The following is a 27,720-nucleotide window of genomic DNA, read 5'->3' on the forward strand; positions in this document are numbered from 1 at the left end:
AAGAAATGCTCAAGTTCCCTGGTCATAAATAAAATGAAAGAAAATTGAGGGTACATTTCACTCCAGTCATAATGGCCATCATAAAGAAGACAAACTATGCCAAAGCTACAGAAGGAAAAGGAACATAAACACACCATTTGATGAGAATTCAAACTAGTACAACCACTATGGAAGACATTATGGAGATTCAAAAAAAAAAAGCCTAAAAACAGAATTACCCTGTGATCCACTGATGCTACTCCTGGGCGTTTATCTGAAAGATCACAAGTTGGGATACAATAAAGTCACCTGCAAACCTATGGTCATGACAGCCCTGTTCACAATAGCCAAGTCATAGAAATAGCCTAAATGCCCTACAACTGACAAATGGATCAAGAAAATGTGAAAGAGTAATCCTATGTCATTTGCAGGGAAATAAATGGTTGTGGAAAAACTTATACTGAGTGAAATAAGCCAGAATCAAAAAGAGAAAAAAATACATGATCAGATGTGGGCCTAACATATTAATACTTGAAAACAAATAAATGGCTATATACATATGCTGTGGGCCAAACTAACTAAAGGACATTATATATAAAGGTGAGATCATATGGTGTAAACCGTTTTAACAAGTTTAAATATTACGTAGCTGATTGGATATGTGGGGATGAAATGGAGAGAGACCAATGAAAAGAGTAATGGTGAGGGAAAACAGCCATAATATTCAATGTACATAATGTGAAAAATGAAGCAGAAAAGTTAAGGGGATGGATGAGATAGATGGAGTGGGGGAGGATGGAAGAAATGGCATCAAGATGCACTATAGGTAGGTTCTGGTAGCTGATATCTTAATTATAGCTACTCAGGAGGCTGAAATCTGAGGAGCAAGTTCAGAAGCCAGCCTGAGCAGACAAATCCTCAAGAATCTTAACCAGCAAAAAACTGAAACTGGAGCTGTGGCTCAAATGGTCAAACACCAGTGAAAAAAGCTGAGCACAAGGCCCTGAATTCAGACCCCCAGTACCAAACACACACACACGCTGCCCTGGTATGTAAAGTAATGGATGTCAGGCTTCTCTTCCCTCCAATTGATTCTGTGCAGGCCTGTCACTATTTTAACCAAATGTATGGCAGAATTGGAGCTAGGCAACTTCCAAGTGATGGTCACAGGGCTTCTTCCTTGTTCACTGAATAATCACACTTTCAGCCCAAAGTCCCCAGGTAACATTTCCAACTAGCCTGCATCCTTTATATTGGGGAGTTCACATTTAGGCTCTCTGGTCAAATCCAAGTTGAGCTCATCTTATAGCATCTAGACATATGGGCACAAAAAGCCATCTTGGAATTGGAACCTTTCAGCATCAAATTCTCAACTGAGGCCACAGACACAATGGTGCAGAAAAGAGCCACTCGACCTTCTTCCAATTTTCTGACCCTTAGGAACCAAAAACAAATTATTTTTTGAAAGCCACTACATTTTTTTGGGGTGGTCTGTTAATAGAGCAGTAGATAACAGGAATGTATGTTTCTCTTTTTATTTTCCATAACTTCAAGTATGTATGTCATAACACATTATAGAACGTGGTTCTTTTTTTCCTATCTGAGTTTCAGATTGGAAAATTCCAAGTAGCGTTTTAGGGTTTTCTTGCCTTAGACCTACATCTCCCAGCAGTTTTCTCTGGGTAATTTTCTCTGGGTAATTTTCTCAGGGCTTCAACCTCCAATCATTCTCCAAGCTGCTGATACCTCTCTAATGTCCAAGTTGTCAGCCAGGCCTGTCTCTACCTAGAGAAAACTTTAAAGTTCCTTTGGAAACCTTTCAGGTTAGTAAGCAAGTCATAGTGACGGGTGGAGGAGGTTGCCATGGAGACAGGTCCAGGACCTGGGACTTGGGGGTAGGGAAAGGCCCGAACTCGAGTTTTGATTGGCTGTGCGGGAGCTCGCGTTCTCCGGAGGCACATGCGCACTGGCGCCAAGGCGAGGTCGCGGCGAAGCCTAGCCGCTGAATATACTCAGGGCTGGAGTTGTCTGGGCCGGGCGTAAGACGAACGGTTCCCAGCGGCTCCCTGCTGCGTCTGGGAAAGAGAGTGGCGAGGCCGGAGGCGGCACTGCAGCACGGGACCTCTCCCGCCACGGAGGCTCCCGCGACCCCGCCGCCATTATTACTCGTGTGGCCTTTGGGGCCGCTCGGGCTGCGCGGCGGCCGGGCCCCAGCGACAGGTAAGGATGTCCCGACGCCGGGTCCGCGCGCAGCGGGACCCGAGCCCGAGCCTGGGCCTGAAGCTGGAAGCGAGCGGGCGTGGGGCGTGCGCAGGCCGGTGTTCACAGCCAGAAGAGAAGCTGAGACGGGGTGGTGGAGGCTGCCGTGTGGGGCCCGGACCCGCGCTGGGCGGCGTGGGGTCCCGCTACTCCCGGTGCCCGCACCGGAGGGGGCGTAGAGGGCGGGCCGGGAGGAGGAGCTCCCGGGTGCCGGGTGAGGCCGCACACACTTGGCACCATGGTCGAGCCCGACTTGGAGCTGGAGCTGGGGGCCAGGTGGGTGTGGGGTGCCGGAATCCTCATTTCGAATGTATCCTAAAGGAACTGTCTCCCGTAGAAGCCGCTAAACCGCTTCCCACCTCTCTGGAAGACGTCAGGGCCTTTCACTGCTTTCCAGTCCAACCGGCTGGGCATCCCAGCCTTAGTGAACCGCTACCGCGGGACGGTGTTAACCATCATGCCAAGTGAGTGAATGGCTCGCCTCCCCCCCCCCACCCCCGTCCTCTTTCCTCCTCCCCTTGGGAACCTTGAACACTTTTAAAAGAAGAAATTTGACACCTAGTTTGTTCCCAGAAACTCTTAGTTTGCTCTGTTGTTTAGAACGAGTTCACAAGTCAATAGAGCTTCTGTGACATTGGTGACTAAAATGTGTAGGCTCTTCTCCAAGTCGGATCAGATTTTTTTTTGGCTATAAAAATGGTTTTTTGGGGCTATAAAAATGTTTTAATTTTTTTTTGCACACACACACACACACACACACACACACACACACACCAACACTGGGGCTTGAACTCAGGGACTGGGCACTGTCTTTTAGGGATTTTTGTTTTTTGTTTTTTTGTCGGTCGTGGGGCCTGAACTCTGGGACTGGGCGCTGTTCCTCAGGGCTTCAGCTCAAGGCTAGCACTCTACCACTTGAGCCACACCACCACTTCCGGCTTTTTCTGCTTATGTGGTACTGAGGAATCGAACCCAGGGCCTCATTCATGCAAGGCAAGCACTCTACCACTGAGCCACCTTCCCAGCCCTCCTTTAGCTTTTTGCTCAAGACTGACTTTCTAACATTTGAGCCACAATTCTACTTCCAGATTTTTTGTAGAGGTAAGAATCTCATGGACTTTACTGTCTAGGCTTGGCTGTGAACTGTGATCCTCAGATCTCAGCCTTCTGAGTAGTTAGGATTACAGGCATGAGTCACTGGCACCCAACTTAAATAATTGCTCTGTCACATCAGAGCATGAGCACTGTCCCTGAGCTTCTTTTACTTAAGGCTAGTGCTCTACCACTTGAACCACAGTGCCACTTCTGGCTTTTTCTGTTTATGTGGTAATAGGCGTCAAACCCAGGACTTCACGCATGCTAGACAAGCACTCTAACACTAAACTACATTCCCAGCCCCTGTCACATCTTTTTATGGTCACTTCTCCCACCAGCTACCCCTTCTCTTACAATTCTAAAGATATAAGAGAGAAGTTGAAGATAAATCCTTCATCTTTTATGGGTTTATTCACACTGAGCAGTTTCTGTGTGTGTGTGTGTGTGTGTGTGTGTTTATTCACACTGAGCAGTTTCTGTGTGTGTGTGTGTGTGTGTGTGTGTGTGTGTGTGTGTGTGTGTGTGTTGCAGAATACATTAGAAATTCTTGACCTTGTGATTCATTCTTGTATTTCAGGGTCTCTTTCTTGTTCCTGCAAGTTCTAGGCTCAGATTTACAACTAAAGGTACTAATTTTACCTCGGTTTTGTTTTGCCTCTGGTTGCTGAAGCCCTTGATATAATGTTATGTCTGTAGCATGAAACTTCAAGCAATTGCCTCATTACTGGAGAAATAAAAGATATTGCCAGATTGACTCTTCTGTCTGTAGCAATGTTAGCCTCGAGGAAAAGGATGACCAGTTCTTCACGCTCTCAATTCCTTCTAATGTGGAAATCAGACAAGGCTCAAAGTGGACCCCACAATGTTGAGAAGCAAGCCCTTACTTCAAGACTCTTGCATGACACTGAAACTTGTCGACAGAATTTTAGGAATTTTCCATACTCAGACCTAGCTGGTCCTCGAAAAGCATTAAGTCAACTCCGGGAGCTCTGTCTTAAGTGGCTGAGACCTGAGATTCACTCTAAGGAACAAATCCTGGAGCTGCTGGTGCTGGAGCAGTTTCTGACTATCCTGCCTGGTGAGGTTAGGACTTGGGTAAAGTCCCAGTATCCAGAAAGCAGCGAGGAAGTGGTGACTCTGGTGGAGGATTTGACTCAGCTTCTAGAAGAGGAAGGTGAGCATTGCGGAACAGAGAGGGGAGGAATCCCTGGGTGGTTAGAGAAGACAAGCAGCACATCTAACAGCATTCTCAAGAAATTGGGAGAACCAAGATCACTGAGTGTGTAAGAACATGGCTTTAACATGAGCTCCATTCTGCATTGTGTTTCCCTTACACATTGCTTGAAACCAAACACATTATCTCAGCCCAGAGGAGAAATGTCATGAAAGAATGACTAGGCATAAATAAATGAATCCCTGAATGAGTCCTCAGTTATATGCAGAAGTTTACACCAAGCTACTGATAGACATACCTTTGCCTTTGTAGGTTGAATTTTATGCTTCCGAAAGAGTAAAAAAGGTCCAGTGAGTAATAGCTATTAAGGAAAGAGACAACTCATAAAATTTACATCAGATAAGGATTTAATAGAAAATTGTGAATTTTTTTTTTTTTTTTGCCAGTCATGGGGCCTGAACTCTGGGTCTGGGTGCTGATCCTCAGCTCTTCAGCTCAAGACTAGCGCTCTACCTCTTGAGCCACAGTGCCACTTCTGGCTTTTTCTGCTTATGTGGTGCTGAGGAATCGAACCCAGGGCCTCATGCATGCAAGGCAAGCACTCTACCACTGAGCCACCTTCCCAGCCCAAAATTGTGAATTTCTGTAATATGCTTAAGTCCCCAAGCAAACTTGTTTTTGAATTCTCAGGACAAGTCATTAGCCCTCCCTCTGACTCTGGAGTATTATGCTGTTTTCTATTCTCTTTTGACTGCTCACTTTAAGAAAGTATCGGTAGCCAGGCACTGGTGGCTCACGCCTGTAATCCTAGCTACTCAGGAGGCTGAGATCCGAGGATCTCGGTTCAAAGCGAGCCCGGGCAGGAAAGACCGTGAGACTCCTATTTCCAATTAACCACTAGAAAACCAGAAGTGGTGCTGTAGCTCAAGTGGTAGAGCACTCGCCTTGAGCTGAAGAGTTGAGGGACAACGCCCAAGCCCAGAGTTCAAGCCCCACGACCACCAAAAAAAAAAAAAAAGTATAGATATCTATTTGGTGAAGGGTTTCCTAGGCTATACAAAGAGAACTAATCTCTATCATGATCTTTTTCTCTTTCCTAGCTCCTCAGAACTCTGTCCTTTGCCAAGAGACCCCAGAAGAAGACCCCAGACATGCTTTCCAGGCAGGGTGGTTCAATGACTTGGTGACCAAAGTGAGTTTGTATCTTTAAAGTACCTTCTTTAGTGTATGAGGATATTTTCTGTCCTGGACCTGTAACATCTGAACTCTTGAAAACCCTGCCTGGGACCTCATTAGTTTCCTTTCTTAGTTCCTTTGGCACATGTGCTTTCCTTGTTTCCCTTGGATATGTCTTTCATATTCTCCTTGACTTGAAGTTAGCAAGATTGCATAAAGGAAAAGAGGTGGACTAACAAAGACAAAGGAATTTGATTCCTGGCTATGTCTTTGAACCTGTGATTTGGGACAAGATGCCAAACCTCTCTTAGCCTGAGTTATTCAACTCCAATAAGTAAAATTTAGTTCTCAGATTGTGAATAAATATTGTAAGATTTGTGGTTTGCCTATATTCAGAAAGTGATAGGTAAATATTAATCTAAATGTTATTTTTCCTCATTAATGAGTAATAAATACCATATATTATTTGATATTGCTTGATTGAGTCCATGAATCAGTCAGTGTCTCTGTCTCCCCTCCCCCCCCCCACTTCTCTCCTTATTCTTTTGGCTGATAGTGGGGCTTTTGAACTAAGGGCTTCACTTTCACTTGGACTTTTCACTCAAAGTACTCTACCACTTGAGTTTCTTTGCTGGTTAATTAGAGAATGAGTCTCATAGATTTTTCTGCCCAGGCTGGGTTCAAACCTTGATTCTCAACCTCAGCCTCCTGAAAAGCTAGGATTATAGGTTTAAGCCACCAGCATCCAGTATGAGTATTATAATTTAAAGAATAGCAATTTGAGCCACCTTAAGAGAAAGATACAAGACTAATGTGACTTATATGGTAGAGCACCTGTCTAGCTAGTACAAGTCCCTGAGTTCAAGCCATAGTATTCAAAAAAGAACAAGTAAGAAAGAAAGAGAAAAGTTATGTATGTCTGTTTATGAACTAAAAGACATTAATTGGAAAAGTATACATCCTGAAGTTGGAAAGCCTTTGGCAACCAAATTACAATTATTTAAAGAGGATATGAGCATATTTACCTAGAAAAAAAAATCTAAGAAAGGCAATGGAAATACTGTTTAAAAAAAAACTCCAGTAATGGAAAATTTGATTAAAATGACATAAGAAATCCCTTTTTTACATATCACTTTTTTACATATATGTAAAAATTACAAAGATGTTAAAATGAAAGATTATATACAATGGTTGGCACCTATGGCTTATACCTGTAATCCTACCTACTTGAATGGGATTGAAAGATAGTGGTTTGAAGTGAAGGGTAAACAAAGGAGGAGGCTGCAATGCTTGGTAAGAAATGTATGCATTATCCTGCCCATGTAATTGTAGCCCCCCTGTACAGTATGTTCTCAAATAAAATAAAATACAATTAAAAAAAAAAAAAAAGAAAGATAGTGGTTTGAAGCCAACCAGGGCAGAAAAGTTTATGAGAGCCTCTCTGTGGAGAGTTGGATACAATGACATATGCCTGTCGTCCTACTTACAACAAGAAACCTAACCAATCACACACCTGAGTGGGAAGCCCAGTCTTAACCTAAAAATAACCAGCAAAAAAAGCTGGGTTGGAAGCATGACTCAAGCGGTAGAGTACCAGCCCTGAGTAAAAAAGCTGAGCAAGAGTGTGAGGCTCTAAGTTCAAGACCTGGTACACACATTAAAAAACAAATCAGGGGCTGGGAAGGTGGCTCAGTGGTAGAGCACTTGCCTAGCATCCCTGGGGCCCTGGGTTCAATTCCTTAGCACCACATAAGCAAAAAGAAAAAAGCCGGAAGTGGCGCTGTGGCTCAAGTGGTAGAGTGCTAGCCTTGAGCTGAAAAGCTGAGAGACAGTGCCCAGGCCCAGAGTTCAGGCCCCACGACCGGACCCCCCTCCAAAAAAAATTATACTTCATTATTGAATTTCCCTTTAGCACCACTGAAGGATGCCATGTAGTCAGGCTGATTCAAACTCACTATGAGGCTAAGCTAGCCTCAAATACATGGTCTTCCAACCTCAGCCTTCTGAGTGCTGGGATTACAGGAACATATAGCCATGCCTAGTAGGGTGAGGCTTTAGACCAGACAACTTTTAAGGTTTCTAGCGCCTAAGATTCTATGATCCCCTACCACCATATACACACCCAGTGTTACCACTATCCTGTTCCCATTAGTTCTTAAACCAAATTAAGTTACATTTGATATTTTAGGAATCAATGACATTCAAAGATGTAGCTGTGGACATCACCCAAGAGGACTGGGAACTAATGCGTCCTGTACAGAAGGAATTGTACAAGACTGTGACATTACAGAACTATTGGAACATGGTTTCTCTAGGTAACCATTGTTTACCCTTCTCCTTCCATCATGCCCACAGAATATCTTTTGGCCCCTACTTGTTAAGAATAGGTTAACCCGGGCTGGGAAGGTGGCTCAGTGGTAGAGCGCGTGTCTTGCAAGCCTGAGGCCCTGGGTTCGATTCCTCAGCCCCACATAAGCAAAAAGAAAAAAGCAGGAAGTGGCGCTGTGGCTCAAGTGGTAGAGCACTAGCCTTGAGCTGAAGAGCTGAGGGACAGTGCCCAGGCCCAGAGTTCAGGCCCCACAACTGGAAAAAAAAAAAATAGGTTAAGCCTAGAAGTCCTTGGGTAAAAATAAGAGCTAGAGATTAGTGTTCTCATCCCATTCAGGCACAAAAAATGGCCATAGTATACTCCCTTTTCCCAAGTGAAAGTCTTTTAAATGGAAGATCATTGAAATGACATACAGCTTCACAATGCTGCCCATTTGATGCTGTCCAATTCTGACTTACCTATTTCCTGCTGCTGCAAAAGAAAAATTCTTTCCCAGGATTCTCTTAGGTAGCAAGAAATTTTTATCCTACTTCTAAATAAGACCTCATATTAGATCATGTCCATGGTTTCCTATGGAGGTCTAGATATCATAATAAACTTTCATGGCTGTTTTATCTCCAGGATAAAATTCATCATATTTTCCCTGAACAGGACTGACTGTGTACAGACCAACGGTGATTCCCATATTGGAAGAGCCATGGATGGTGATAAAAGAAATTTTAGAAGGCCCTAGTCAAGGTGAGAGTAAAATCAGCGCATGAATTTCTTTGTATTAGGAGTTTATACAAGAGTATGTTGATATTGCTTTTCAATATGGCCAAATCAATCTCAGTAGATGTATCCCAGGCTATTAAGAACTCTGATGTGGCCAGGCGCCAGTGGCTAACGCCTGTAATCCTAGCTACTCAGAAGGCTGAGATCTGAGGATTGAGGTTGAAAGCCAGCCCAGATAGGAAAGTCCCTGAGATTCCCTGAGACTCTTACCGTCAATAAACCACCAGAAGTGGCACAGCGGCTCAAGTAGTAGAGTACTAGCCTTGAGCTGAAGAGCTCAGGGACAGCATTCAGGCCCAGAGGTCAAGCCCCATGACCAACAACAACAACAGCAAAAAAGAATTCTGATGTGTTTGGCATTGTTACCTGATAGAGACCATCTTCAGAGTTTACACATTTTTCTTCTTTTCCCTGGGTCTCTTCTCATTTTATCCTCTACATGACTCTGAAGGCAAGGCTCAGAGCTTGTCTGTGGCCATTTTCCTTCTTTCTATATGTAAACAGCATAAAAGTCACCTAAAAACTCAAACTATCTTCTTTCTGAATTTTTTTTCAGTACTGGGGTTTTGAATTCAGGGCCTTGCACTGGTGAGGCCGGTGCTCTACCTCTGATCACACACCTCCAGCACTGGTCATTTTTAGGATAGGATCTCATTCCCCACCTGAGCATTCATGTGAGCTTTTATCTGTCTACTTTTAGGGACCACCATGTCCAGTTTTCTTCCTCATGGACTTTTCTGTCCAGGCTGGCCTTGAACCTTGATCTTGAACTTTAATCCCAGCCTCTCAAGTAGCTAGTTTACATGTGTGAACCACCTAAACCCAGCCTGAATTCCTTTTGTTTGTTTTCCTGCATCTACTTTTCTGACTCATTCCCGTTTTTTTTTTTCTTTTGGTTGTGGGGGCTGAACTCTAGGCCTGGGCACTGTCCCTCAGCTCTTCATCTCAAAGCTAGCACCCTATCACTTGAGCTAGAATGCCACTTCTGGCTTTTTTCTGCTTATGTGGTGCTGAGGAATTGAACCCAGGGCATCATGCATGCGAGGCAAGCACTCTTACCACTGAGCCAACTTCCCAGCCCCAACTCATTACCTTTTTAAATTCTTCTAATTATTTTTAAAATGCATTCATAAGATTCAAAATTTTTAAATGAGCCAGGCACCAGTAGTTCATATCTATATTCCTAGCTACTCAGGAGACTGAAATCTTGAGTATGGAGGTTCTAAGCCAGTCTACCAGGAAGTTGATGAGACTGATCTCCAATTAGCCAACAAATAGCCAGAAGTGGAGCTGTTGTTCAAGTACTAGAGTGCCATCCTAGAGAAAAAGCAAGGTATAACATCCAAGCATCCATAGGACAAGCAAAAAAAAAAAAAAATCCAACTAAGGGTGGTATTTTCTTAGTTTTTTAATTCTTTTTATTAAGCCTTATTGAGTATGTAGTAACATTAACATGGTTCAGAAGTCAAAACTATATAATAAAAAAGAATACATTCCTAAACCCTCTATCTTATCCCATCCACTCCCTGAAGCTAACCATATTCATTTGTTGCTGGAGAAACCCTTCCTGGGTTTCTCTTATTAACATATCCTTCCTTTTGAACACAAAAGAACATTTTGAATACTTTTGCATCTTGCTTTTGTATCTTTTTACTTAAGGTACTGACTTGTATTTGTACTAATATTTGTACTGGAATACAGCATTAATAATGAATTAACAGGATGTTCTATGCTACCTTGTATAGTTTCACTTTCTTTAAAAAGCTAATTTGCCAGGCACCAGTGGCTCATGCCTGTGATCCTTGCTACTTAGGAGGCTGAGATCTTAGAATCCAGACTCAAAGCCAGCCTGAGCAGAGAAGTCTGTGATACTCAGCAAGATTGGGGAGTTATCTCAGGCAACCAAGATTATTCTTCCTATCTTCCTTTCTTACCTTTTTACTTGAATTTTGGCCTCTGAGGATTTTTACTATCCATCTCAGAGCTATGAGACTTGGCTTATATATTTTATCTAATCAGTTGTACTACAGGAAATGTAAGTCTTGATGATTTATAAGGAGAATAACAGTAGGATCAATTACCATCTCAACTGGTTCTTTATGTTTGTACAGTATCTGGCCATTGTTCTAGGCCAGACTCAAATTGGAATCTTTCCTTGAGGCTTTCCATAGTTATCTGAACCAGCATTTCTCTCTGTTAGAAATATTAGACTGCTATGTGGCTTTATTAACTAACAAGATACTTTCACTTCTAACCAGCTATTCTGGTTACTTAGACACATATTGAAGCACTGAATCATGACTTCAGTTTCTGAATTTCTAATAAACTGATTTTTAAATGTATTGTAGTAGCGATATTTGTGGTCATCATTTAGACTTACTGCTTTAGGCTGGTATAGATCAATGGCAATGCACTTGTTTAGCATATATAAAGTCTTGATTCCAACCCCTAATACAAATCACATACACAAACACACATATACACACACACTTCTGTAGAACTTCCTTTTTAGGTGTGTGTAGACTGCCATAGACTGTTTCTTATTACTTAGAAGTTAAAGTGAGGGGCTGGGCTGGGTGCTGGTGGCTCAAGCCTGTAATTCTAGCTACCCAGGAGGCTGAGATCTGAGATTCATGGTTCAAAGCCAGCCCAGGCAGGAAAATCCATGAGACTCTTATCTCCAATAATCTAGAACACCGGAAGTGGCTCTGTAGCTCAAGCAGTGGAGCTCTTGCCTTGAGCTGAAGGGACCAAGGACAGCGCCCAAGCCCAGAATTCAAGCTCCAAGACCTACAATAAATAAATAAATAAATAAAGTGAGGGGCTGGGAATATGGCTTAGTGGTAAGTGCTTAACCTAGCATGCATGAAGCCCTGGGTTCGATGCTTCAGTACTACTACAAACAGAAAAAGCCAGACGTAGCACTGTGGCTCAAGTGGTAGAGTGCTATCCTTGAGCAAAAGAATCTCAGGGACGGTACCTAGGCCCAGAGTTCAATGCCAGGACCAGAAAAAAAAAAAAGTGTAGTGAGCTTCTAGAACTAGTTCATTGTGTGTGTATACCTATTTAGTCCATTGTTATTTTGTTTCTTTGGAGCAGGGTAACAAATCTTGCTTAAGAAAGGGTTTGTTGGATTAAAGCAGTATAACTATATTTCTAGTATTAAATGCAGTAAAACTGGCAGGCACCAATGGCTTATACCTGTAATCCTTGCTACTCAGGAGACTGAGACCTGAGGATTATTGTTTAAAGCCAGCCCAGGCTGAAAAGTCCAAGAGACTCTTATCTCCAATTTACCACCAAAAAAAAAGCCAGAAGTAGAACTGTAGCTCAAGTAATAGAGCACTACTAGCCTTGAGCAAAAAAGTTTAGGAATAGGGGCTAGGAAGGTAGCTCAGTGGTAGAGTGCTTGCCTTACATGCATGAGGCCCTGGATTTGATTCCTCAGCACCACATAAAAAGAAAAAGGTGGAAGTGATGCTGTGGCTTAAGTGGTAGAGTGCTGGCCTTCAGCTGAAGAGCTGAGGGACAGCGCACAGGCCGAGTTCAGGCCCCACGACCGACAAAAAACAAAAAGTGTAGGAATAGCACTCAGGCTTAAATTCAAGCCCAACCCTAGGGCTGGCATGTATTCACACGTGCCACACACACACACACACACACACACACACACACACACACACACACATACACGACCGACAAAAAACAAAAAGTGTAGGAATAGCACTCAGGCTTAAATTCAAGCCCAACCCTAGGGCTGGCATGTATTCACACGTGCCACACACACACACACACACACACACACACACACACACACACACACACACACACACACACACACACACACACACACACACACACACACACACACACACACACACACACACACACACACACACACACACACACACACACACACACACACACACACACACACACACACACACACACACACACTGGGTACCAGTGGTTCATACCTGTAATCCTAGCTACTCAAGAAGCTGATATCTGAGGCTCACAGTTCGAAGCCAGCCCAAGCAAGAAAGTCTGAAAATCTTGTCTCCACTTAGCCAGAAGTGGAATTATGGCTCAAGTGATAGAGTGCTAACATTGAGCAAAAAAGCTCAGGGACAGTACCCAGCCCTGAGATCAAGCCCCCCAGGACCAGCATAAAAATCAATGAAAGCAGTGAAAGTTAATAACCACTTTACTGAAAATTTGAAACTTATTCTTTCCACTTCATCTAATGTATTTTCTTTTCTTTCCTTTTTTTTTTTTGACAGTCCAGGGGGCTTGAACTAAGGGCCTGGGCACTGTCCCTGAACTTCTTTTGCTCCAGGGTAGCACTCTATCACTTGAGCCACAGTTCCACCTCTGGATTTTTCTGTTTGTGGTACTGAGGAATCAAACCTAGGGCTTCATGCATGATAGGCAAGCACTCCACCACTAAACCACATTCCCAGCTCTCTAGCTGATGTATTTTCTAGTCTACTAATCATGATAGATTTTTTTTCATTTAACATTTTCTAGTATCAATTATAATTTTTGTATTTGAATAAAAAAATTTAAGCAGTAAAGGAAACAAATTATTCTCATCAGGTGCAAGTGGCTCACTCCTGTAATTGCAGCTACTCAGAAAGCTGAGATCTGAGGAAAGACAGCCCAGGCAGGAAAGTCTGTGAAACTCTCTAATTAACCATCAAAATGCCAGAAATGGAGCTGCAGTTCAAAGTGGTAGAGTGCTAGTCTTGAGTACAAAACTTCAGGGATAGCATCCATAGCATCTAGGCCCTAAATTCAATCCCCAGGACCAGCACAAACACACACAAAAATTTCTCCTCTCTTCCTACTCATTACCAGGCCTACTCCCCTTAGATCATCAGCATCTGTGTGTGCCTATCTAGATTGAACATAATGTATCTTTTTTTAAATTTTTTATTGAAAAGATACTATACAGAGGGTTACAGTTACATGAGTAAGGTAATGAGTACACTTCCTATTGAGCATTGTTACCCCCTTCATTGTTTTCCCCCTACTATCCCTTCTCTCCCTACCTTCCCTGAGGTTCTTTTTTTTTTTATTGTGATTAAGTGATTACATAATTTCCCAAATTTCACAGTATTGTGGAATAATGATGCTCATTTAAAGTCACAAGCTCATTCTAACTTTCCTGGAGCAAATGTCTATCACGGTCTATAACATATAACAGTGTACACATATACACCATACATGTGATCAGCAGCATGGGGATATTTAGTAGTGGTTGGACCAGATGAGTGTAAGTTCTTTGTTTCTTAAGTCCTGTTAATTTTGTTGTATCGCCTAACATTTTGGATTTAACATCCACTTATCAGGGAGACCATGTACTGTTTGTCTCTTTGCTCTTGGCTTACCTCGCTCAACATGATTCCTTCTAGCTCCATCCATTTCCCTGCAAATGCCATTATTTTGTCATTTCTAATGGCTGCATAATATTTCATCTGTGGTGGGGCATCTGGGTTGTTTCCATAGCCTAGCTATTGTGAACAGTGCTGCAATAAACATGGAGGTGCATGTGTCCTTGTATATTGGTTCCTGTTGTTCAGGGTAGATGCCTAGAAGTGGTATGACTGGGTGATAAGGGAGGTCAATATTTAGCTTTCTAAGGACCCTCCAGACTGCTTTCCAAAGTGGTTGTATAAGTGTACATTCCCATCAGCAGTGTAATAGGGTTCCTCTTTCTCCACATCCCCTCCAGCATTTGTCGTTGGCTGATTTGTGGATGTGCGACATTCTGACTGGGGTAAGGTGGTATCTCAGGGTTGTCTTTATTTGCATTTCCTTCACCACCAGGGATGATGAACATTTCCTCATGTGTTTCTTTGCCATTTTTATTTCTTCATCTGAGAAGTCCTTCGTTAGTTCCCTTGCCTATTTAGTAATTGGTTGGTTAGGTTTGGGAGGGATTAGTTTCTTTTTTTTTTAACCAGTTGTGGGGCCTGAACTCTGGGCCTGGGCGCTGTCCCTCAGCTCTTCAGCTCAAGGCTAGCACTCTACCACTTGAGCTATAGCACCATTTCCAGCTTTTTTTGCTTATGTGGTGCTGAGGAATCGAACCCAGGACCTCATGCATGCAAGGCAAGCACTCTACCACTAAGCCACCTTCCCAGCCCTGGGAGGGATTAGTTTCTTGAGTTCTCTGTATATACTGGATGTTAACCACTTGTCTGATATATTGCTGGTAAATATTTTTTCCCAATTAGTTGGTTGTTTTTCTAGTTTGGTTGCGATAGATTTAGCTGTGCAGAAGCTTTTTATTTTACGGTAGTCCCATTTGTCGAGTCTCTCTCCAATTTGTTGTGACCCTGGGACTCTGTTCAGGAAGTTCCTTTCTGTGCCTATTAGTTCAAGTGTCTCTCCTACTCTGTCCTGCAGTAGTTTCAGAGATTCAGGTTTAATGTTAAGGTCTTTAATCCATTTTGAGTTGATGTTGGTGCATAGTGGTAGGCTGGGGTCCACTTTTAGTTTTCTGCATGTGGCCGCCCAGTTTTCCCAGCACCAGTGGTTGAAGAGGCTGTGTTTCTTCCATTGTATGTCTTTGGCTCCTTTGTCGAATATCAGCTGGCTGTAGGCCTGTGGATTTATTTCTGGATCTTCTATTCTATTCCATTGGTCTTCGGGTCTGTTTTTGTGCCAGTACCATGCTGTCTTTGTTATTATGGCTCTGTAGTAGAGTTTGATATCCCTCCCATGTTGTCTTTATTCCCTAGAATTGTTTTGGCTATTCTAGGTCTTTTGTTGTTCCATATGAATTTTTGGGCTGTTTTCTGTATTTCATTGATGTACGTCATTAGGATTTTAATAGGAATTGCATTGAATTTGTATATTAATTTTGGCAGTATTACCATCTTTACTATATTAAGTCGGCCTATCCAGGAGCATGGGAGGTCTTTCCATTTCCTAGTGTCTTCTGCCGTTTCTTTCTTTAACTTTTTATAGTTTTCATTAAATTAGTTCTTTTACATCTTTGGTTAGGTTAATTCCTAAATATTTTATTTTTTGGAGGGTTATTATTTCCCTTTATTTCCCTCTCTTCTTGTACATTGTCAGTGTACAGGAAGGCAACTGATTTTTGTGGGTTTATTTTGTATCCTGCTACTTTGCCAAAGTGATTTATGATTTCTTAGAGTTTGGGGATGGAGTTTTTGGGACCGTGAAGATATAGTATCATGTCGTCTGCAAAAAGGGATAGTTTAACTTCTTCTTTCCCTATGCGGATCCCTTTAATGTCTTATTCTTGCCTTACTGCCCTGGCTAAGGGTTCTAGGACTATATAGAAGAGGAGTGGAGACAGTGGGCATCCTTGCCTTGTTCCTGATTTTAGGAGAATTGGTTGTAGCTTTTCCCCATTAAGTATAATATTGGCTATTGGTCTGTCATAAATGGCTTTTATTGTTTTAAGAAATGTTCCTTCTATTCCTATTTTCTCCAGAGCTTTTAGCATGAATGAATGTTGAATTTTATCAAAGGCCTTTTCTGCATCTGTGGAGATAATCATGTGATTCTTTACCTTGGCTCTGTTGATGTGTTGGATTACATTTATTGACTTACGTATGTTAAACTTTCCCTGCCTCTCTGGGAAGAAGCCTACCTGGTATGATTTTTTTTATGTGTTTCTGGATTCTGTTAGCTAGAATCTAGTTAAGGATCTTTGCATCTGTGTTCAACAAGAAAATTGGCCTGTAATTCTCTTTTTTGGTTGGGTCTTTTCCTGGTTTGGGGATGAGTGTAAAATTGGCTTCGTAGAATGAGTTTGTGATAGCTCCCTCCTTCTCTGTTGCTCTGAAGAGCTTGAGGAGTATGGGTATTAGTTCTTCTTTAAAGGTCTTATAGAGAAATTTCTGCGTTATGCTTTGTTATTGAGAACTAGCATGATTCCACTGTGGTCAGATAGGATACAGGGGATTATGTCGATCCCTTTGATTTGCTTAAGTTCCTTGCATGAACTATGATATGGTCTATTTTGCTGAGAAGAATGTGTACTGTGTTGTTTTAGGGTGAAATACTCGGTAGATGTCAGTTAATTCCGCTTGAAGTGTGGCCTCACTTAATTCGGTAGCTTCTTTGCCAATCCTCTGGTTGGTAGACCTGTCCTTTGGTGAGAGTGGGGTGTTAAAGTTTCCTAGTATTATCGTATTGGGATCTATTTTATTCTGTAAGTTTGAGAGTATTTGTTTAACTTATCTGGGTGCACCAATATTTGGGGACTATAAGTTGATGATGGTAATATCCTCCTATTGGATTGTTCCCTGTATTAATATGTAGTGTCCATCCTTGTCTTTCTGTACTGATTTTAATGAAAAGTTTATTTTGTCAGATATCAGGATAGCTACACCTGCTTTCTTACTGGGGGCATTTGATTGGTAGATCCTTTTCCAACCCTTCACTCTGAATTTGTTTGTATGTTTGGCTGAGAGGTGGGTCTCCTGAAGGCAACAGATGGATGGGTCATGTTTTCTGATCCAATCTGCAGTTCTTTTTCTTTTGATTGGTGAATTAAGCCCATTAATATTAAGAGATAGTATAGAGAGATGCATTGTGGTCCCTGTTATTCCCTGTTTTCCTCAGTGTTTCTTCTTTCCTTTCCTCCTGTGCTTGCTCAGTTTTGATTAATGCCTGTCTGGGTGCAGTTCCCAGTTCCTGGTTGCTTTCTTCAGGTTGTGTTCCCCCTCTTTGTATTCTTTGTAATGCTGGCTTAATGTTTATGATATTCATTTAGTTTTTCTTCGCTATTAAAAATTTTCAGCTCTCCATGGAATGTGAATGCTAGCTTTGCCGGGTATATCAGTCTAGGTTGGCAGTTATTGGCTCTCAGGGCTCATATGGTACTTTTCCAGGCCTTTCTTGCATTCAGTGTTTGTGTGGAGAGATCTGCAGTGATTCTAATTTTTTTTCCCATTGTAGTATAGCTCCTTCTTCATTTTTGCTGCATGCAAGATTGTTTCCTTATTATTCAGATCTATCATTTTTACTATCATGTGTCTAGAAGTGTTTCTCCTGGGATCTTGCTTATTGGGTGTTCTGTATGCTTCTGTTATGTAGGTAAGATGTTCTTTTTTGAGGTGGGGAAAATTTTCACCGATTATCTTGTTGAATAGGTGTTGCATTCCCTTGCTTTGATATTCCTCACCTTTGTCCACTCCAATTATACGAAGGTTAAATTTCTTGGCACTATCTGCTTGCTCTTGAATTTCCCTTTGGCTTAATTTGAGTGATTTTTCCATATCTGTCACTTTTTGGTCCAGTTGGTGTATTTTGTCTTCTGTTTCTGACACTACATTCCATTTCCTTCACTCTGTTAACTGTGGCTTCTATTGTGGTTTGCATGGAGGAAACGGACTCCTTTATGGATTCGATGTTGGTTCTCAAAGTACTGATCTTACCTCTTAATGAGGTATGTACTGCCTCAATTTTGGCATTTATCTCACTTCTTACTGAGGTTTGTGCTGCCTCTATTTTTGCATGCATCTCCTGTTTGATATCCTGTATCTCTTTTGATAGTTCATCCTTGTGCTCTTTCAATTTCTGGTCTATTTCTCACTTTATTTCTTTTTTTTGGGGGGGGGTCCGGTTATGGGGCCTGAATTCTGGGCCTGGGTGCTGTCCCTCAGCTGTTCAGCTCAAGGCTAGCACTCTACCACTTGAGCCACAACACCACTTCTGGCTTTTTTCTTTTTGCTTATACGATGCTGAGGAATCGAACCCAGGGCCTCAGGCTTGCAAGGCAAGCGCTCTACCACTGAGCCACCTTCCCAGCCCCTCGCTTTATTTCTTTAATCATTGCCTCCAGCATCCCTTGGATGTAGCTTTTGTCTTCCATTCCTGCTTTGCTCCCACTGGGGCTCTCCTCTGCATGGCTGCTGACTATTGAGGATAGCTTGCTATCCTGAGTGTTGATAAACTTTTTCTGTGATTTTCACATGGGGGTTCAGGATTATTGGAGACTAATCTGCAATTTTGTTTTGGTGTGTCTGTCTTTTCTTGGTTGCTGATTCTGTATTGGTAGAGAGAGTCTGTGCCTGATCTGGGTTCTGTTGGAGGCCTACCTCCAGCTGCTGGTCTGACCTACATAGGATTCTCGACTCTGCTGTAGATTGCTGGCAATTCCCGCCTTTGGAAGGGTTGAGCAGCCTAGACTGCTCCTGTTTGCTCCTACGGGTGCTTTTGGCAAGATCAGATATTCTGGATGCACTCTCCCAGATGCTGGAGTCTGCTATGGGCTCCTTATGTTTTTTGTTTTTTGTGGTTTTTTTTGGCCGGTTGTGGGCTTGAACTCTGGGTTTGGGTGTTGTTCCTCAGCTCTTCAGCTCAAGGCTGGCACCCTACCATTTGAGCCACAGCACCACTTCTGACCCTTTCAGTTTATGTGATGCTGAGGAATCAGATCCAGGGCCTCATGCACCCAAGACTAGCACTCTACTGCTGAGCCACCTTATCAGCCTGAGCTCCTGCCTACTACCAGGTGCTGGCGGCCTGTGTTGCCCAATTCCCAGCCTAGAGTATATGGGTGGGGTTCTGGTGGGGTTTGGCCTTCTCTTGTCCTGAGCCTCCAGGTCTTTTGTTGTCACAGGCGTGCTTCCCAGGGGTGCAGTTCCCTGTTTTTCTCCCCTCTGCTGAGGCATATGCTCAGCTTTTGACTTCAGTTGGGAGGAGTTGGTTGTGTGGTTCAGGCACCGGATCCCCAGGCCTAGTCCTGGTCCCCCGCCTGTGGCACGTCGGTTGGGCCTTTGCTGCTGTGTATACCAACTAGGTTATGCAGCCTGGGGTACACAGTTCAAATTTCTTCTACTGTTGGTTGTCTTGACCCAGGGGCGCTGTTCCTGGCTTGGGCATTTAAGCTCCCTTCCAGGGGTGCTCTTGCTCTAGCCTGGCCAGCTGAGTGTGCTCCATGTACTGGTGGAGCTCTCGAAAAGTTCCCAGTTTTAGTGGGTCCTGTGGTCCACGTGTTGGGGTAGGGAGTCTGGGGATTCCCTCCAGCTCTGGTCTCCCTTGAGGGAAACACTGTCCCCTGTGGGGTACTCACCCTGGAGCTAGTTGTTTCTGTGTGATGTAGGTCGTCAGTTGCTGTTGCAATCAGAGTTCAGTTGGGGTGGTTGCGGGCTGGGCTGGGCAGTGGTGGCTCTGTGTGATTCTCTTCTGTCTCTGCCTCTGTTGACGCTATTGGGTCCACAGTGTCCACGTGCAGGCGAGGATGGGGGCTGGGCCTCTGTACAGGTTCTGAGCGCTGGGGTTTGCACTCTCCGGATCAGCACCAGTTCCTTGTAGGTCTTTTGCTTTGGTGTTCTGTGGGCGTCCCGTGCAACTCTGGGGCTCCCGTCGTGGGGCCAAGTTCTGGGCTCGGGGGTTTCTCCGTTTATTTCAATGGGCAGGTCTGACACTGGTACCTCAGGCGGCTTCTGCGCGGATTATCTGCAGATAGCTCCCTGTGTCTCTGGGACTCCCACAATGTATTTTTTTTTTAATTGTAAAGATACTATACAGAGGGTTACAGTTACATGAGTGAGGTAATGAGTACACTTCCTATTGAGCATTGTTACCCCCTCCATTGTTTTCCCCTTACCATCCCTTCCCTCCCTACCTTCCCCGAGGTTCTTTTTTTCTTTAATTGTCATTAAGTGATTACATAATTTCCCAAATTTCACAGTATTGTGGAATAATGATGCTCATTTAAAGTCACAAGTTCATTCTATCTTTCCTGGAGCAAATTGTCTATAACATATAACGGTGTACACATATACACCATACATGTGATCAGCAGCATGGGGATATTTAGTAGTGGTTCGACCAGATGAGTGGGAGTTCTTTGTTTCTTAAGTCCTGTTAATTTTGTTGTATCACCTAACATTTTGGATTTAGCATCCACTTATCAGGGAAACCATGTACTGTTTGTCTCTTTGCTCTTGGCTTACCTTGCTCGACATGATTCCTTGTAGCTCCATCCATTTCCCTGCAAATGCCATTATTTTGTAATTTCTAATGGCTGCATAATATTCCATTGTGTATAGATACCACAATTTTTGGATCCATTCATCTGTGGTGGGGCATCTGGGTTGTTTCCATATCCTAGCTATTGTGAACAGTGCTGCAATAAACATGGAGGTGCACGTGTCCTTGTATATTGGTTCCTGTTGTTCAGGGTAGATGCCTAGAAGTGGTATGACTGGGTCGTAAGGGAGGTCAATCTTTAGCTTTCTAAGGACTCTCCAGACTGCTTTCCAAAGTGGTTGTATAAGTGTACATTCCCACCAGCAGTGTAATAGGGTTCCGCTTTCTCCACATCCCCTCTAGCATTTGTCGGCTGATTCCACAATGTATCTTTATACAGATGGATTCTTGCTCTGCATACTGTTAGCCACATGTTTTGTTTTTTTTCATTTAATACTATGTCCTTCACACCTTTCCATATCAATGTGCCTAGACCCACCCAATTATTTTTCACATCTCATTCATTATCTCCTGATCTAAACAGTCCCTTACTGATGTATATATCTATCATTTTCAATGACTGCATATTATTGTATTGAATGGATATATTGTTAGAGGTAATGTGCTTTGAGCTATATCTTAGAAAGTTTCTGAGCTATCTAGTAATATTCTTGCTATAATACAAATGCTATATTTGACTATATTAAATTGCACAGTTTCCTCCTTGTTTCAAAAGAGTTGTTACATGAAGTTTGCTGAAAATCATACTGGAAACATAATAGGCATCAACAAATACCTATTTTACAGGTTTGTATACAGGTTTGAGAACAGCTTTTTTTGCTTGCATTTCATATATATTTGTTGTTGTTGTGTGTGCATTTATACTTTCATGGAGTTAACCCTTTTGTATGTTACTGTTATTTATTTTATTTTACCAGTTTGATGGCTATATCGAGAGTCTTGACCATTTTCTGAAGGAAAAATGAAAAGAATATATGCTATTTTCAAATTTTACATCTAAATTCAAAATGTAAGAGAAACAAAATAATGAAATCATCATTCATATAAGGCCAAGTTCAGTCATGGGGCCAATATTTTATTAGGTTGCATTTTACTGTCATTGCTAATATTCAGCCATTTTGGCCTACAGAAAAGACAGTTTCATATATGATTCAATCTACCCTGTGTTTTACATTCTAAGAAGAAGCACTGTACGAAGAAAATACTCACCCCCCCCCATCTCTTTGTGTTTGTACTGAGGCTTTAACTCAGGGACTTGTGCCCTTATATTACATGGCTGCTGGTACCCTACCACTTGAGCCACACCTCCAGTCTATCATTTTGCTGGTTAACTGGAGATTGAATCTTTTTTTTTGTCATTGTGGGGTTTGAACTCTGGGCCTGAGTGCTGTCCCTCAGCTCTTCAGCTCAAGGGTAGCACTCTACCACTTGAGCCATGGCACCACTCCCAGTTTTCTGCGTACTTTATTGGAGGTAAGAGTATCACGGCCTTTCCTGCCCAGGCTGGCTTTGAATTGCAATCCTCAGATCTCAGCCTCCTGAGTAGCTAGGTTTACAGGCACAAGCCACCAACACCCAGCCTGGAGATTGAATCTTGCAGACTTTATTGCCCAGGCTAGTTTAGAACTCTGACCCTTCGGGGCTGGAAAGGTCGCTCAGTGGTAGAGCGCTTGCCTTGCATGCATGAGGCCTTGGGTTTGATTCCTCAGTACCACATAAGCAAAAAGAAAAAAAAGCCAGAAGTGGCTCTGTGGCTCAAGTGGTAGAGTGCTAACCTTGAGCTGAAGAGCTGAGGGACAGCGCCCAGGCCCAGAGTTCAGGCCCCATGACTGGACCCCCCCCCCAAAAAAAAAAAAAAGAATAGAAATCTGACCCTCTAGGTATTAGCCTCCTGAGCAACTAGGATTACAAACATGAGCTCTGGATCCCCACTAAACATATTTTTTAAATTTTTTCCCAAGACCAGGCCTCAAACTCAGTACCTGATGCTTGCTTTCACTCATTGGCTGGTACTCTATGACCTGAGTCACATCTCCAACCACTAAACATCTCTTTTAATAGCTGGAAAGGAACCATATGTGGAGACCTAGAGTCTGAGATTAACATGGCATTTGTAGAATCTGTGGAAGTAGTATGTAACTTCCAAACCTGAAGTCAGATTGAATAGGAGGTATGGAGGATTTAGTAGAATAATAACTTTTTTCAAAAGATTGATTCTTTGAGACTGAATGCCATGATACTTTGAACCTTTTTTTCTTTTACTCCTCCTTTAATTTTTATTCTTTAAGTCATTTGTCCTCAAACTTCACTTGCTAAAATAAATTACTCCAACCCATCACAATTTCTAATTCCGTTTGTCTGGTTGGGACCCAGTCATTTTAACATATATCTAGGTACGAGGGCTGCTTAGGCTGTCAGTCTGGATTATACTTTGAAAAGCATTGCTGTAGGCTATGGGAGATATGCCCCCATGAGATTGATTTAGTAATGTTAAAGAATTGTAGGATAGATTGGAAAAGGGAGTAGCATATGACACTGTTGCATAAATTGCTCCATATAGAAACCCCAAGTTAACCAATGTAGCTTCTTTTGTTTAGTTTTTGGGGTTTTTTTTGCCAGTCCTAGGGCTTGAACTCAGGGCCTGGGCACTGTCCCTGAGCTTTTTTTGCTCAAGGCTAGCATTCTACCACTTGAGACACGGTACCACTTCCAGCTTTTTCAGTCTGTGTGATACTGAGGAATCAAACCCAGGACTTCATGTATGCTAGGCAAGCACTCTATCACTAGGCCACATTCCAGCCCCAACCTATGTAGTTTTTTCCACTGTTTTAACACTGTCACTTCACCCTTTCCATTTATTCAGTATCCATGTTGAACAATTTTCAGTGATTTAGTCTCATTTTCTTGCCTTTTTAGTCTTTCCTAAGCTTTAAGGTCCATGTTAATGAAGTTATCAGAGCTATAGTTTTTAGGTATTTTATTCATGTTAATTATTTTGTTTCCTTTCCTTAAATGGAGGGAGACTTTTATATTCTTTTTATTTCAGAATGGAAAACTGAAGGACAAGCCTGTACTACAGTAGAGAATATTCCTAAATTCAAACAGGATGGAACCCAGACCATCAAGTTGGAAGAATCATATGACTATGATAACAGTTTGGAGACATATACAACCTATACCTTAGGGAAATCCCACACTAGTGAAAGAGATTTCAGTTTGAAGTCAAGCTTTTTTGAAGAAGAAGATCCTACAGAAGAATATCTTAGTAAATATGATATATATAGAAATAATTTTGAAAATCATTCAAACCTAATTGTACAGTTTGATACCCAGTCAGATAATAAAACTTTTATGTATAATGAAGGCAAGGCAACCTTCAGTAATGTCTCGTATGGTATTGTACATGGGAAAATACTTCCTGGAGAGAAGCCTTATAAGTGTAATGGGTGTGGAAAAAAATTTAGAAAATACCCATCCCTCCTGAAACACCAAAGTACCCATGCCAAAGAGAAATCTTATGAATGTGAAGAATGTGGGAAGGCATTTAGGCATATCTCATCCCTCATTGCACATCAGAGAATGCATACTGGAGAAAAACCATATGAATGCCACCAGTGCGGTAAAGCCTTCAGCCAGCGTGCTCACCTTACTATACACCAGAGAATCCATACTGGAGAGAAACCCTATAAGTGTGATGACTGTGGAAAAGACTTTAGTCAGCGAGCACATCTTACTATCCATCAAAGGACACATACTGGAGAGAAACCATATAAATGTTTGGAATGCAGTAAAACCTTCAGCCATAGTTCATCACTGATTAATCATCAGAGAGTTCATACTGGAGAAAAACCTTATATATGCAATGAATGTGGGAAAACCTTCAGTCAGAGTACGCATCTTCTTCAGCATCAAAAAATACATACTGGAAAGAAACCATATAAATGCAATGAGTGTTGGAAAGTGTTTAGTCAGAGCACTTATCTTATTCGACATCAAAGAATTCACTCTGGAGAGAAGTGTTATAAATGTAATGAATGTGGGAAAGCCTTTGCTCATTCCTCAACTCTTATTCAACACCAAACAACTCATACTGGAGAGAAATCCTATATATGTAATGTGTGCGGGAAAGCCTTCAGTCAGAGTGCAAACCTCACTCAACACCATAGAACACATACTGGAGAGAAACCGTTTAAATGTAGTGTGTGTGGGAAAGCCTTCAGCCAGAGTGTGCACCTGACACAGCATCAGAGGATTCATAATGGAGAAAAACCCTTTAAATGCAATATCTGCGGGAAAGCATATAGGCAAGGTGCAAATCTTACTCAGCATCAAAGGATTCATACTGGAGAGAAACCTTATAAATGTAACGAATGTGGGAAAGCTTTTATTTATTCTTCATCACTTAATCAGCATCAGAGAACTCATACTGGAGAAAGACCCTATAAATGTAATGAATGTGACAAAGATTTTAGCCAGAGAACATGCCTTATTCAACACCAGAGAATTCACACAGGAGAGAAGCCCTATGCATGTCGTATATGTGGTAAATCCTTTACCCAGAGTACAAACCTTATTCAACATCAGCGTGTTCATACAGGAGCCAAACATCGCAAATAATGCATATAGGAGATTTGACTTAGGTTTTACAATCTGGTTACAGAAATTTCATGCTGTGTGCTGTATGTGTTAAAACATTCAAAAGAAATCCCAAAAAGTGCAATATCTTATCTGTTAAATATCACATTATCATAAATAGCAGAATTAGCATAGGTATAACCCATTTGAATTTATTATGAAATTTAATAAGGAAGCTTAACTTCTTAATCTTTATTTGCTATCAGTTCAAATTATTCCAGAAAAAAAAACTGTGAAAGGGGTTAAATATCTAGTTGGTCAACTTTTGCTATATTTCAAGTACTTCTTACTGAGGCCTTATGAATGTAACTTGGAAGTGTCCATCAAGTAGAGATTTCACACTAAAAAATACCATGAGATTATAGAAAAGACAAAGCTGCTATGAGGCCTTGTTTCTTCCCATCTTGAAGCCTTAAAATATGTAAAGGGTTTCCTCTCCCTTTGTTATTTCTCCTATTCCTTTTATGCCTAACTGCCATAGGGGAGCCATTACATTTGAAGGGGAGGGGGAGTTGAAAGCATCTTAAGTTCTATATAACCATTGTTTATACTTTCCCTCAAATAACAAAATAATGAGCTTAGTAAAAGGTGATCAGATACGATAGATGAGATATATAAACCCTTAGATATACATACAGAATATACATTCCAAACTTAATGTTCACAAGTTAGCCTTAGTTTCCTTGGTTTTGACATCCAAGGTCTTCCTGAAGGAAAGAAAATATATTCAGTTCCAATTTTTTTTTGCCTGACTCCTAAATTCATAACCTAAGTCTTGTCTGTGGCTCTCTTACTATAGGAAATCCATTTTGTCTATCGAAACATGTTTCTTGAGTGCCTCCTGTGCTCAGGTCTTAAACATGTTTGAATAATTCCAGGCTTGTTATAGTGCTGAAATCACAGCTGAGTTAAGCAATAGACAGCTTTTTAGAGTATTGAGAAGTAATCTTAATTACTTTGCCATGAAATGAAACATTAAGCCTGCTAAAGTGTGTGGCCAAATGCTATCCTAGACCCCAAGTCAAAGGAACAATGAAAGCAGATATGTAAATGTAAATAATGACCAAAATAAGAAGTGAGAAATAGATTTGAGTTCACTGCAGAGTGGGGGAAAAGTCAAGGTGAAAATTTATGAGGAAAGAATACCTAAGTCTGATAAAACATGAAATATAATTTGATTTGCATTATCTAAAACTAGTGAAAATATAATTTTATTTGCACTATCTAAAAGTGAAAATAAAGCAAAATGTAGTCTCTAAGAAATAGACAAAATGACATTTTTAAGGAATAATTAGAAACCTCATTTTCATTCATAAATGGACGTTAACTCAATGTCTAAGGAAAATTTCATTGAAGAAAAGAATTAATTCAGAAATTATCAATGAATATTAAACAGTAATAATTGAATTTGTGGTCATAAACAGCTTAAAAGGCAGACTGGAAGGAATAGGTTAAAAATACTGCTATATATACAAATACCCAAGATATTGCACTCAAAATGTAAATCTGAGATTTCATCTTTTTCGTATTTCTCCATTGCCTTGCATATAGCAGATGATCAATACATGTTGGTTGAATAAGTTACCTAAATTAGAATTGAATAATAAGGTAGAATCTACTGGTGTGGAGTGAAAATAGAACTGAAAATAACTTTCATGCATGTGTCACATATTTAATAAATATTAGCCACCAGGTAATAACTGCTCAAAAGGAAAGAATCAGACATCATAGAACATCTTTACATAGGGGAATCTCCTGAGCTAAATGAATGGAAACAAATTCTAATACTAGAATAAATATCAACTTAAGCATGTATTGACTAACCAGCTTTTCTTAGACATTAATGTTCATATAAATATCCTGTGTGTTTAAATAAGTGCTGAAGGAGAAACTAGGTGCTAGCATCTCAAGGCTATGTTGTTGAGTATTTTCTTGAAGAAATTACCATTCTCTTTTCCCACCATCAGTTAACTTTGATTTTATCCTGTCATCATTCACAAAATACAGGTTGCAAATTATGTTTATTTCATAGTTGTCATGTTAAAAATGACAGTTGTATTTAAGAAAGTTTTTTTATATTGTTTCATACCTTGCACAACATTTTTCCACTGGAATGAATGTGTGCAGTGTCACAATCCATAGTGCATTACTTTGTATTTCCTGCCTTTGTATATAATATGTAAATAATGCATTTATAAAGTCTTCCACTGAGTCACAGAGGCAATTGATGCCCTTATAAAAATAATACAGTAAGAGTAGAGAATCTTAGGTCTTTGTGTGTCTTTCCCACTTTTAGAATTGTCTAAACCTGGAG

General features: G+C 41.4%; 1 protein-coding gene across 1 annotated transcript; it reads left to right on the forward strand.

Moving 5' to 3' along the window:
• The first annotated feature begins 1,938 nt into the window (after nt 1-1,938).
• Nucleotides 1,939-27,720, forward strand: Znf287 (zinc finger protein 287). The gene is given in 9 exon segments (XM_070027762.1): nt 1,939-1,986; nt 1,989-2,199; nt 2,576-2,702; nt 3,911-3,959; nt 4,030-4,507; nt 5,608-5,699; nt 7,872-7,998; nt 8,664-8,750; nt 23,818-27,720. Coding segments are annotated over 9 exon segments (2,790 nt in total). The 3' UTR covers nt 25,389-27,720.

This window comes from Dipodomys merriami, unplaced genomic scaffold (assembly GCF_024711535.1).
Source record: "Dipodomys merriami isolate MVZ:Mamm:240054 unplaced genomic scaffold, mDipMer1.0.p SCAF_19, whole genome shotgun sequence".
Classification (NCBI taxonomy): domain Eukaryota; kingdom Metazoa; phylum Chordata; class Mammalia; order Rodentia; family Heteromyidae; genus Dipodomys; species Dipodomys merriami.